General features: G+C 34.9%; 1 protein-coding gene across 2 annotated transcripts in view; it reads right to left on the bottom strand.

The window, feature by feature from the left end:
* Positions 1–413: 413 nt before the first annotated feature.
* Positions 414–14,314, bottom strand: part of LOC110037170 (SH3 domain-containing protein 2-like) — a 41,560-nt gene continuing 27,659 nt past the window's right edge. Inside the window, exons 7-10 of one of the 2 annotated variants that reach the window (XM_020741752.1) lie at positions 8,485–8,547; positions 8,038–8,328; positions 1,225–1,275; positions 414–820 (exon numbers count right to left, since the gene is read on the bottom strand). In XM_020741752.1, coding sequence (XP_020597411.1) covers positions 698–820; positions 1,225–1,275; positions 8,038–8,328; positions 8,485–8,547 — 528 coding nt within the window. In that variant the 3' untranslated portion in view covers positions 414–697. Of the gene's footprint in view, positions 821–1,224; positions 1,300–8,037; positions 8,329–8,484; positions 8,548–14,314 lie in introns of both variants that reach the window. The other variant, XM_020741751.1, reaches the window with a different exon arrangement.

Here is a 14,314-nt window from a genome sequence, read left to right as displayed (position 1 = left end):
TTATCTTGATCTCAAATATCTTTATCTATCTATATTTAAATTTACTGTTAGTGTACTATTTTATGCTTTCAATGAGCATCTTTACGATAAATGAAGTAATGCATTTCTAGCTTTTTCCTCTATGTTATTCGTCCATCTTACCTTCTTCTACAGGGTATCGGTCCTCTTTCAAGAAAACCCACAGCACGGTCCTCATAAACATTTTTCTCAATTAGGAGTGACACTAACGTACAAAACAACTAGCAATTTAAACTAAACCTAGAAAATAGAGGAACACAAATCCAAACAAAAAAAGAGCAGAAAGAAACTTCAAATTTTCCTATGACTTACGGAGCAAGAACAGTAAATGAAGCAAGAAAGCTTCAGTACAACATACAATACAAACAAAACTCAATCTAAAAAGAATAAAGAAAATCAATGTTCCTATTTAATACAAATACAATACCACATATAGAGTTAATAATAAGACAAGACTAATTCAGAGAAGAAGAAAAAATGACAGATTAATATAATTCCAACCATAGATATTATTTACAAAAGCAGCTACTGCACCTGACAACCGTAATAGACACCAGAGCTTCCAAAAAAAAAGATATGAAGGAGCAAACACTGAAAAAGCTTGGATGTATGAATTAAAGGAAAAAAGCCAAGAGGCATTTGTACAAGGCTCGATTTCATGAACTTGATGTCAGGACTACTAACATGACAACAGAGCAATTACCTTGCTTGCTGGAGCTTTCTCCCGTTTCTCGACATAAGCTGATGGGAACCAACCCGCTTTCCCCTTGCATTCACCCTCAGACCATCCACTTTGAGCTACCTTTAAATTTATAGCACACCAGAAGAAAAAAATTGATGAGATGGAACAAATATCAGGTAAATGTTATTCATTGAAAAATAAGAGAGAACAAGTGGATGCAAGTTTGAATTATCTCTTTTCTCTCAGTTTCTCTTCAGCCCTCACACTGAAAAAGCACTACACTGTGTGAAAACCTTACATATTCCTCAATTTTTACGGACAAAGTACTTCTTACAAAAACTATTGAAAAGAATCTGGTAGTAAGTATTGCAACTTATACAGGCCTAACCCTTATTTATAAAGTTAAGAAAAATGGAATTTACCCGGAAATGAAACAAACTAAAACTGTATTATAAGAACTTCTAAATCATATATGGGTATAATTATCTCAATGGAACAAAAAATATGTATATATATATATATACCTGACGTACGACAATGTAATCACCAACTGAGATGCTGAGCTCGCCATCAGTCTGTGCATCAAAGGAATGAATAACCTTACAAGTAATTAAACGAAAATAAGAATCAGAAACTTTTTTATATGATAGTATAGTGATTCATGCAACTATCAAAATGCTAAAATTAAAATAACAAGACAATGTCTAACAAAAGTTACTATTCCAAGTAAAGCTCTAGGCAAAACAATTTTCAATGAGACATGAAAAATAGATAAAGAAATTGATATTAGGAATCGACGCAGCATGTATAGTAGTTCAAGCAATAGACTAGAAACTCAACAGCTATAACAACATCCTAAAGAGAGCAACACCAAACACCGGTTTATCTAAAGGAACACAATAAAAAAATACTTATGTTGTAATTTTTCCTGTGTTGAAAAATCAAATCCTTGTTTTAAGATTTTTGTTCCTCCTTCCCTTGCAATCATCTAATTTTTTGTACTTCAATCTCCCACAAAAACATAGCCAAATCCTAACATCAAATGGTCAGCCAAGACTAAGAAACATATGATATAATCTTCTTCTTTTAACCAAATTAAATCCCTTGAAATTTGGTTAAGAAAAGATCCAAACTAATACATTTTTCTACAAGTTTTTCGATAAACTTCTAGCCATTAACTACTTTCTCAAGATCAAACATCTTTTTAAGACTTGGTGGCTAGATTAAGTTCCTACAACACTTGGTCTCTAAATAAAATCTAACAAGAATATCAACAATCCATCAAATTTAATGAAATATATTAGAGTTCATTTAGAGATCCTAACTTAACATTTTTAAGTAATTTCATGGCTAGCATTACCTATATTCTCACTGCCATATGCCCAAAAATCATATCTAGAGTTTCCTATTTTTGGATTACATCTTATATGGCCAACTAACACTGCGATTATCGGGTCTCCCAATCCCCAGATATAAAATGTGTAAAGTTGCATTTGGTAGTTGACAACCAACATAAAATTTGTCAAAAAAATCATGACATAAATTCATTAAATCCTTGTGTAAATGCTAGAATGTCTTTTGGAAGTGATGCGCTGTATGACCTGAAAAATAGTGAAAAGTTTGAAATGACCGCTACACTGACACTGAGTATTGTGTCAAATAAGCAAAGGTTCTCACATTACGGACGAATAGAAGTAAAAAAATTAGTTCATAAAATTAATTTTAGGAAAAGATCTTGGAATGTAGATACTCTAACGGGTAAATTAATGAAATTAATTGATATTATGGTTCATAAAAAGATAAATATCGTATGTATTCAAGAAACTAAATGAGCTGGAGAAAAAACTAAGCAGATTGAAAGCTTAGGTTTTAAACTTTGTTATTCATGTAAAAATCGCACTAAACATGGTGTAGGTGTCATTGTAGATACGTGTTTGAAAGTTAATGTTGAAAAAATTAATAGAATGAAAGATAAAACTATTGTCCTTAAGATTATTGTTGATAATAAGATTTTTAATAGTATGAGTGTTTATGATTCTTAAGTAGATTTAGAAATATCTTCTAAAAAGAATTCTGGAATGACCTAGAAAAATTAAAACAAATGATACCTCTTGAAGAAAGAATTTTTATTGGGGGAGATTTAAATAGATATATTGGTAGAGTAACAAAAGATTTTAGAAATATTCATGGTGGCTATGATTTTGACGTGGTTAATGAAGAACCATATTAATTTTATTTTAGTGTATGATTTGGTTATCGCTAATACTTTATTTAAGAACAAATATGAACATATTATTACTTATAAGAATGCATCTAATAAAACACAAATTTATTATTTTCTTATCAAAAGAAGATATCAACAAGAATGTAATAATTATAAGGTCATTTCAAGTGAAAATTTAAGTACTCAATATCGATTATTAATTTTTTATTTAAAGATCAATCATTGTAAGATCAAAAATACTAGAATTATGGTCATAGAATTTGATGTAGACACCTAAAAGACACAAAAAAATTATGGTTAAACTTCAAGATTTCAAGATTTGAGATGTTCATGAAAAAGTAAATTCTATGTATGAGAAAGTAACAAACACTATTAAACAAGTGACAAAAGATGTATTTAGATAAAAAAAAAAAGTTATATAAATAAAAATAATTAGTGGTAGAATAGTAACATGTAAGAAGAGATAAAATAAAAGAAAGTGTAATATAAGAATTAGTTTAAATGGAGAAACTTAGAGAACTAAGAAAATTATAAGGTGGTCCGTATAGAGTCTAAGAAAACAATTTGTGATACTAAAAACTCTGCTTTTACTAATCATTATAATAAATTAGATACTAAAGAGAATGAAAATATATGTATACACCAGTCAAACAAAGAGAAAAGAAAAGTAAAGCTTTAACTTAAGTAAAGTGTATTGAAGATGAAAATAAAGTGTTTTTTTAGAAGAAGGTACTCAACATAGGTGGGTGCGCTATTTTGATAACATTTTCAAAGAAATTTCTGAAAATACGATCGACCTTAATAATCGTAATATTGTTAATAATGATAAAATGCTTTATTTTTACCTCTAAATTAGTAAAGAAGTTGAGAAGGCTTTAAAGAAACCCAATAATGGTAAATCAATGGGACCTGATGATATCCCAAGTAAAGTATGGAAATATTTAAGAAATTTGTGAGTTTCTTGGCTTACTAAACTCTTTAATATTTTTTTCAAAACTATAAAGATGCCCGAGTGGAGGAAGAGTACTTTGGTTTGCACTTTTAAGAATAAAGAGGATGTATAAGAGTATGCAAATTATAGAGGAATTAAGTTAATGTGTCAAACTTTAAAGTTATGGAAGAGGGTAAGTGAACATAAGTTAACACGTGATACAAAGATTTCGCATAATCAGTTTGGATATATGTCGAGCAAATCTACTATGGAAGTTATACATTTGTTGAGAGGTTTGATGGGGAAGTATAGAGAGAAAAAAGAGGATCTACATATAACTTTTATTGATGAAAAAACTTACGGGAAGGTTCCAAGAGAAGTTCTTTGAAGAGTTCTAGAGAAGAAAGGTGTTGATATGCTTATATTCAAGTCATTAAAAATATGTATACTAGAGTGGTTACTTGTATTCAACAAAAGGAGCATTGATAAGCATTTTCCTATTTCAGTTGTATTACATTAGGGATCAGCATTAAAGCTCGTATCTGTTTGCTTTAGCAATGGATGCTCTTACTGGATATTTACTCTTACTGGATATGGATGCTCTTACTGGATATTTACAGGAGAATGTACCTTGGTGTATGCTTTTTGCTGATGATATCCTTCTTGTGGATAAGACTAGAGAAAGAGTTCATGAAAAACTTGAATTATGGAGGTCCACATTAGAGTCTAAAGACATTCATTTGAGTAGAGCTAAAACTAAATACATGGAATGTAATATTAGTAGTGTAGTAGTAGCTCTAGTGGATGTAATATTAGTAGTAGTAGCTCTAGTGGAAGAGTTGTAACTATGGATGATCAAATCTGAAAAAGGTGTGAATGTTTTAGATATATCTGGTCTATTGTTCAAAGTGATTGTGATATAAATGGGGGTGTTATTAGTAGAATTCAAGTTGGTTAGGTAAAGTGAAGGAATGCGCCGGTACAATTGTGTGATAGAAAGTACTGCTTAAACATAAAGGAAAATTTTATAAGAACGTGGCGAGAGCTGCATTGCTCTATGGCGTAGAATGTTGGCCTTTAAAAGAGAAGCATAAGGTAAAGTTAAAGTGTTGCTGATGATGAGAATGCTTAAGTGGATGAGTGGCTTGACACTTAGAGATAAAATGCAAAATAAGTATATTTGTGATAGGGTTGGTGTAGCTCCAGTAGCGGACAAGATTAGAGAGTCATCTTAGATGGTTGATCACATTAAACGTTGGTCATCTGATAATCCAATTAGGAGAGTGGATGTTTTAGATTCGATTGATGTTAAGAAAGGCAAAGGTAGACCTAAAAAGGCACAGGCACGTTGTATAAAAAAATGATCTTAATCTATTAGAATTAAATGAAAATTTGATAATCAACAAGAAACAATGGAGAAAAAGGATTCATGTAGTCAACCCCACTTAGTGGGATAAAGACTTGTTGATGTTGTTGTTATACCTTACATGGGCAACTCATGAACTTGGGATTTCCTTTAATTCTACCTATCCAAACCATAAACGCTAACTTTCAAACATCCCTTGCGGTTTTTGAAATTTCCAATCGAAAAATATCATCACTATAAAGCAAGCTCTAGGGCATCCACCAAAAGATATAAAATGTAACAGGTAAAGCTCTCAACATTCCATTTGTGATGCATTTGATGCAACGAGTGAAACCTATTGTGCTGCTCTTTTCATGGCAGGGAAAACTCATAGATGATGTTTGCAATGTAGTGGAAATGCCCTATGCATGCTTCCTTAACACGGTGGAGAAAATATATTGCATTACAAGATTTTCATGCAAAGTAACTCATGCATGTATTTTTTAGCACGATGGAGAGAAGACACGTACATATTTTTCTTAGCGCAATGGGAGAGACTACCCAACAATCATATAAGTAACACGTACATATTATTCAAACTTGGCGGGGAAACCCATGTTGCAAACATTCATGCATATATAAACAAACTAATACATGCCTTTTTTAGTGTGATGGACAAAATAAAACCTTAGTTGGGATGACATAAGATACCGAACATGCACATATTTTTGGCAAGGTGAAAAGAGGCCTATCATTTCCATAGACACCCCATATGTAAGTGAGACATCGGAAAGCTATCAAAATTTCAAGTGAACAAACTTGCATTGGATAGAAAATTAAAATTAAAAGGGACTTTTGAACACAAACATGAAATAAAAATAAAAGATTAAATAAAGCTAAGATTGCAAAATTAAAATTTCAAGCACAAATCATGCTGCATCAAATGAGTCATAAGGATCAAAAACACACAAATTTGAAGAAAAAACTGGACAACCAAAAACATGATAGCCTTAATGGTGTCATGTTCATAAACTATCTCAACCAGATCTGATCTTATTATCAAAATGCTCTTATAATGAAACAAATTATAAAATATAAAAATTCAAGTGAAGTTTACTATCTAAGCCTTAAAATAATAACACATCCATCAACTATAGTTTATTGAGGATGACAAATTTAAGATAATCTTAGCTCACAATATAAAATAATATATCAAACATATTTTTAGGGTCACTCTTGTGATTTCTAACTTAGTGATTATATAGTCAAATATCACCACAAAATGGTACGGTAATAACTAGGGCCTTTTGATTAGGTGATTCATCCAAGAAAAAAATCGTTAAGTCAGAATCATGGCCAAAGCTCGTGAATCATCCCATGGCCCAAAATCCTTGAGTGGTGAAACATAGAGTGCACTTAATAGAGTAAAAGATCATTTCTTAAGTAATATCAACTTCATAATATCCCCTCACACACGCATTCACCCAAGTTTATAAACTCCCTTGATTAACATAACTAATGATTGTTAATAAGGATACTTAAGCCAAATTGGATCGACTATCTTTTTTAACTACACAAACCAAGATCCATGATAACCTAACATATAGAATCATAGGATCTTAATAAAGTTTATAACCCACACCATCCACTCTAAAGGACGTAATTTCTTAGCCCTAAAACTAAACTACTGCGACTAAAGCTATAGACTTAGCACCAATCAACTAGCTTTAATTGAAAATACTTCTTGCAATTAGAAAGAGTAATTAAGCATAAGAGCTTGTGACTAAGGGAAAATGGGAACCATATCATAAAAACCCTACAAATGAATGAAATTTATGGATCGTATCTTGTCTAAAATATAAGTTATCTTTTCAAAATATGATCTAGAACCATAAATCCTTAAGAAGAGCAGGGCATGAGCTTTCAAAGCAAACATCAATCTTCCCATGACTAAGGTTGCCTAGCTCAATTTTTATGTACAGAAAAATCATACTCCACAGTTTCACATATCCTTTGACAAACGAAGTTTGAGAGTCAGATGCAAGGTCTTGCTTTGTCAATGTTAACATGAAGAGCAAATAACTATCAGCCCAATTCAATTTTAACTTATTCCAGCTCCTTTGAGATGCACCTTCCAAAGCCCATGGATAAAAACACATCACTCTTCATCCTAGGGTTCAAAAACAAAGCTCTATATTGAACAGGGCATTAATACCACTTGTTACAACTATAAACAAGCTAGAGGAGAGGAGATGAAACAAAAGATTTTCACCACAGAAGTATATGAAAATCAAGTTAATATGAAAAGAGAACATGCATCATGCAGGCAATATGTAGAGAAATACAACTAAAACAGTTAAATATTAAACGCAAATCTTATTTGTTTAAACATTAAGGAAAGATAAAGAGAAGGGTTTAGGCATGTACATTAAATAGTATAAATAATAAAGCTTAAAGTTAATCTTCACATACTAATATAGAGACTGAAGTTGAATAGCAAATTTTAATTAAAAAGTGAAACTAAAATTAGCTTTAATGTTTAAAATGGTTAGCAATCTCATCAAACCACTCGAATAATATTCGAGTTGCACATTTCGACACAAGATTTAATGAATAAGAAATCATTAGCCCAAGAATTCAACAAGCTTCCAGATTTACCTTAAAGATTTATTTCATCAACCAATCAAAGAATAGATGACAGGTTAGGTAATCAACTGCATATTTTATCATTAACAAATATAAAAAAAAAACCTGCATAATTTCAGCAGACGTGGTTGTTTTTATGCCTAAATTACTAATAACAGAGTAAAGTTTTCAGATAAGGTGAAGAACCTTACTTCTGCCACAAAATTTGTGTCGCTTTGACCATTAGCAGAAATCTCCCTGGGAAAATCTACCTTGTCATTCAGATTCTCATAAGTTTTGTTTTCTGGGGATTTTGGAGAATGATGGGGCTTGATATTATCAGCTCCATTCTCGGCATCTGCAAATGAGCTACTAGATTGGTCGTTACAAACGTCAGTATTTTCATTTGGAGCTGTGGCATCAATTTTGGCAGATGAAGAATGTTGTTTAGTCGGACTAGAAAACTTTGAACTAGATCCGTCCTGATGCTTTAATTGAACCATCTAGACCAAAAAAAGAATGCAATAAGCTACCAGTATGATTATGAAAAAATATGCATGCAATCAGGACAAGTCAACTGCAGCTGTCAAGGATTTAAGGCTCAAGAATCTTTTGCACAGTTTCTATTTCAAAATGTCTATAAGATGAAAAAGTATTACCTCATTATAAAGCTTGTCCAGAACTACGGCAGCCTTTTGATGGAACAGTCTCTCAGCATCAACCTTGATGATATGTGTGGAAAGTTAGACCAACAGTAAAAAATGAAGTAATAAAGTGCTCATTCACTTCAATACCATAAAAGAAAATGCCAAGGTGCCAACAGCAAGAGATATGCTGCGGAGGAACACTATTACAACAGAAAAAGGAGGGAAAAAAATGCCAGATGGGATCATAAATTCTTAAATCTCATAATTGTTCGACAAAATATGACAGTTGTACAACTATATTGAACAGTTTAAATTCTACACCAATTACTATAAGAAGCATTTAAATATGATGTTACGGTCCATATATTTGCATGACTAGGTTAACCAGACATGTGGAATAGAGCAAAATATGAAACTTTCGTAACCTTAAAATGTTTCAAAAATAGTTTCTCTGATTCACAAATACCTACATGATCTTAAAATGCAAAATGAAAATAATATATACAACTTCATGTCACTAATTCCATAACAAAGTTGACTGAAGCCCATACGAGAGGGATGCACATGTTCTAGCATTCCCTTAAAGGGAAGTGATGCGCATGTCTAGTGCAGTAAATGAATTGGATGAACTTTGTTATCTTAATGCTTCCACGCACAGTAGCTACGAAGTAGAGAAAGCCAAATAAAAGGTCAGCCTAGGAAGATGAGAGAGGATTATGAATATAGTCCTAAAAATAAGGTATTTAAATAAAAAGGTGTGGAAATCTGAGAAGATCCCTCTCTCTCTCTCTCTCTCTCTCTCTCTCTCTCTCTCTCTCTCTCTCTCTCTTGTGGGATGGCCCGCGTCTTCCAAATCCTAGAAGGTTTGATTGGGAAAACTTAGGAAACCGTCGATTAGTTTAATTCCTTCCTATTCTATCTTATTTTATTTTTATTTTAGAATTATTTCCATTCTTAATTTAGGTTAGATATATGTTGCAAGTTTGTAAATTAAAAAAGATTGTCTTTCTTATATATATATATATATATATACGTACCTTACAAATGAATAATGAAATTAGGGAATTATTCCTCTCCAAACCTATTTTCTACAAGGTATCGTATACCTAATACAAAAACTCTCCCTCCTGTCAACTTCAACCGAAAATTTACTCTGCAAAATCCGTGCAGGCCCCTTTCTCGGCTCTTCCTAGCAGCAAGAAGTGCCCCTCTGAAACTCGTCGCTGCAAGTTCTTTTTGTTCATACATCACGTGAATGTAATAAGGCCGCTCACTGTGCTAAACACACTCTTAAGGGTTCTTTAATTTTGATGCATATAGATGATGATAAGAATTAGTCTACCATACTTATAGATGATAGGTCTATTTTGTGTACATCATAGATGATACTTGCATAGTTTGTGTATTTTATTTAGTAATGAAAATGCATATTTTCACAAAACTCGTCGTTGCAAGCACTCCTTCGGCTGGAACGCCTTCCCTCCTTCCCTCTACAGGCGCTAGTTCCTTCCACCAAACCCAGGCTTCCAAGTGCCAGCATCAGGAAGTTAACAGGCACAAGTAGCCTGAGAATTTGCTCTCCGGCGGAAATGATTTTCTTTACGAGAGCCACAGGACCAAAGCTGTATCAAGTAGAAGACAAAAGTCGTATAAAGTTGAGGCAGCGAAAGTCGTAGCAAGCAGCAGTTGATGACCAAGAATAGGATAAATACTTCAAGTTCTACTCCAGAGTTTAACTTTGAATCAGATACTAGAGATTTTGTCCAGACAACTCCTAAACTCTCCAACTTTATCAAAAATGATAAACTAAACGGCCATAACTACCTTCAATGGTCCCAATCATTATTTATGTACATTTGATGTAGAAGGAAAGAGGAATAACTCACGAGAGAAGTCACAGTTCCTGAGATCACCGACCCTAAATACCGCATGTGGAAGAATCAAGATCACACCGGTTTTGTATTGGCTAGTCAACTCAATGACCACCAAAGTGGGAGAGGAGAAAATTTTCTACTCTACAAAACTGTCAAAGAAATTTGAGAGGCCATAAGAGCACATATTCCAGCACTAAAAACATTGCAGAGTTGTATGAGATCAAAACCAAGTTTCATGCCTTGCGTCAAAAAGAGTATCACGACCCGGCCTAGGATTTGGAATTAACCAAGATAGTACAGATGGTCGGACTGTGAGAAGTTTTCTATATTCATTACCAATTAATAGATGAAAGGGCAACTAATCAAGTTTAATTAAATTTATATAAAAAAATTATACATTATTATTGGTTGTCCGTGTTTTCTATAAATATTTTTTTCTTTTATCGTCCATCTTCTTAATTAACCTAAGAATTTAGTTTGAAATAACAATGAACTAAACAAATTAGTGAAAACTCATACTCCTAAAATACAGTAATATATGGGGAAAAATATAGTATGCATGTCAGTTAAGTTTTTAATAAACTAATATAAATATTTGATGTTATTAAAAAAAATCTTACATCCATCCATAAGTAATTTCAATCTCGTAGATCATAAAAAAGTGTCATCTTAAGATATATGTATATATGTATATATATATACATATATATATATATACATATATATATATACATATATATATAATATGCTCTGATGCCGTCTCCCACGTTCGGCTCCGCTAGGGTTTCGACCCATGTCGAACCCTAGTAACCCTTATCGAAGATCATTACTCCGGCGTCGCTCTCCGTCGTCGTCGGGTCACGGCTTCGAAGTCCACTGTTGATCGCATCTCGTCGTCTCTGTTAGAAGCCGACAGATCGCATCTCGTCGTCTCTTTCGAAGCCGACAGATCGCATCTCATCGCCTCTGTTCGAAGCCGACAGGCCGCATCGCGTCTTCCTCCTTCCTCCTTCGTCTTCCACCTCACAGAAGCGGACATCTCGCGTTCGCGTCGTCGATTGCGGCGGATCTGTGCCGATCGATCTGAAGAAATGGCATCAGGACATTCCTATGCTGCCGCCCTCGCCAGTGATAACCCCGTCTCCGCCCCTCTTTCGAATACGTTTCCGCAACGACACCACAACAATTTTGCTTTTGGCATTGAAACCGGATTTCTCAAAAAAGCTTCTCGTAAAAACGAAAAACCTGCAATCTTTCTCACTAAGATAGAGGTCTCCACCCTAAGCTACGCCCTACAGACTGTTCTTAATAGGTAAATTTCTTTATGGAAATCCTAAACTTGAGCTAATTCGAAAGGACTTTGAGCAAATGAAGCTGAAAGGGGGTTGGAATATCGATAAATTGGATGGTCATCACATTCTTATTCAATTATCAAATGACGAAGATTACACCCATTTGTTTGCGAGAAGAGTTCTTCGAATAGAAAACCAGGTGATGAAGATTTTAAAATGGATGATGGATTTTGACCCTCGTACTGAACCTCCTACCATTCTTGTTTGGATGAGATTCTCAGGTTTGAAGATCCATCTTTTTGATCAAGAGTTTCTCTTTGCTTTAGCAATGGTATACGGTAAACCCCTCAAAGCTGACACGCCTACAGTAAATCTAACTCGGCTTTCAGAAGCCAAAATTTTGATAGAAAGAGATATTACTTTACCTTTTTCGGGAGAAATATGGATTGACACACAACATCAGAGATTTGGCAGCAAGCAGAACTTGACCAAATACCACTTTATTGTACTCATTGTCGTATGTTTGGACATTCTTCTTCTCAATGTTATCAGTTGCATTCGAATTTAAAACCTTCAAGTAAAAATGCTTCTGAATCTGCCCCACCTCATACCTGTCTCTCCTACGCTCCTGAGTGCATTCCACAGACTATTGAAACACCTGTTGACACGATGCCACCTCCCCCTCCCACTACCGGAGACAATACTGTCTTTGTTCTTCCGACTGATATATTGGCAGATGGTTGATAATCAGGATAGTATTGGAGCTCCACATCCCTAGGATGCATCAGGTGTTGAAGAGACAAACTTACCACTTCTTCAGAATCAGAATGTTGTTACTGTTAGTCAAGAGCTGGGGGCTCATTCTCTCATACATACCCAACAATCTATTGACCACACAGATCAGATGAGGCAGTCCTCAAATGAGAAATGACAAGAATACACATCTAAAAAGAAAAAGATGAATGGAGGCACACCCCAACTTGGAAACTTATTGGATGATACTCTAGTAACTTCGGGTAATGGAACGATACTCAGCAATTTGTTAGCTGTCTCCGCTCCTAGAACCAAAGACAGAGGCAAGACCAAGCTGGCTAGTGCCTAACAGCTTATTTCCAGCAAGTTTTTTTTTTTTGTGTTTTATTAATGTTTCATCCATTTAGGATGCTAGTGTCTGATATATCGTATGGGTAGGGTACTTTTTTTTGGGTCCTCTCATACAACATCTATGTATCTTTTCTATTTTAATAAAATTAGCCCTTGGGTGTTTATAAATAAATATATATATATATATATATACTTCATCAAACAACCCTAACACATACCTTACCTCTGCTAGGCTTGGTTCAACACAGGAAACCAAATCAAAGTATGAAAATGGCGGCGAGCGCTGCTAGGGTTTCACCCGAAACCCGGCGTTAACCTCCAGCTTCACTCCATTGTCTTCGTGCGTGGCTACTGTTTCGTCAACTTCGGATACAATCTCGCTCGCTGTTTACAAAGTCTTCTTCATTCTCGGTCGTCTTCTTTGGACAGCTACGCCAGCACCGCATCGTCGCTGCATTCTTCGCCCTTGTCACACGTCATTGTTTTGCTGCTCACATGTCGCTTGTCGTCTGCGTCGAGTGCATTCGTCCTCGGTCGCAGATTGTGTCCTACTGCTCAGCGACAATGCGCACGCAGTGAAACACCGGCCAAGGTGATGGCCTCAAGGGTTCTTTCCTACGCCACCGCCCTCACCGGTGATAACCCCGCTCCCGCTCCTCTTTCAAATATGTTTCCGCAAAGTTACCACGATACTTTTTCTCTTGGCATTGAAACCGAATTTCTCAAAAAAATATCTCATAAAAATGGCAAACCTGCAATCTTTCTCGCAGAGGCCGAGATCTTCACCCTAGCTGCGCCCTGCCGACTGTTCTTAGTAGGTAAGTTTCTTTATGAAAACCGTAAACTTGAGCTAATTCGAAAGGATTTGAGCAAATGAAGCTGAAACGGAGTTGAAAGATTGGTAAATTGGATGATCGACACATTCTCATTCAATTATCAAATGATGCAGACTACGCTCATTTGTTTGCGAGAAGACTCCTTCGAATAGACAACCAGGTGATGAAGCTTTTAAAATGGACGGTGGATTTTGAACCTCGTACTGAACCTCCTACCATTCTTGTTTGGCTGCGCTTCCCAGGTTTGAAGGTCCACCTTTACAATCAAAAGCTCCTCTTCGCTTTAGCGATGGTATACAGTAAACCTCTCAAAACTGATATGCTTACAGTGAATCTGACTCGGTCTTCTGAAGCCAAAATTTTGATAGAACGGGATATTACTTTAACTTTTGCGGGAGAGATGAATTAGCACACAGCATCAGGGATTTTGGCAGCAAGAGGAACTTGAACAGATACCTCTTTATTGCACCCACTTCCGGATATTTGGACACTCTCATTCTCAATGTTATCATTTGCATCCAAATCTAAAACCTCAGAGTAAAAATGCTACTGGATTTGCCCCACTTCATACCTATCCCTCTTCCGCCCCCGAGTGCGTTCCGCAGACTTTTGAAACACTGGTTGACATGATGCTACCTCTCCCTCCCACTACCGGAGACAATACTGTTTCTGTTCTTCCGAATGATGTATTGGCAGATGTCGGCGCTTAAAAGGGGAAAAAGATAATGTTTGGGGG

Source organism: Phalaenopsis equestris, unplaced genomic scaffold, assembly GCF_001263595.1.
Source record: "Phalaenopsis equestris unplaced genomic scaffold, ASM126359v1 Scaffold216291, whole genome shotgun sequence".
NCBI lineage: Eukaryota > Viridiplantae > Streptophyta > Magnoliopsida > Asparagales > Orchidaceae > Phalaenopsis > Phalaenopsis equestris.
This window is presented reverse-complemented; position numbering and strand designations above follow the sequence as displayed.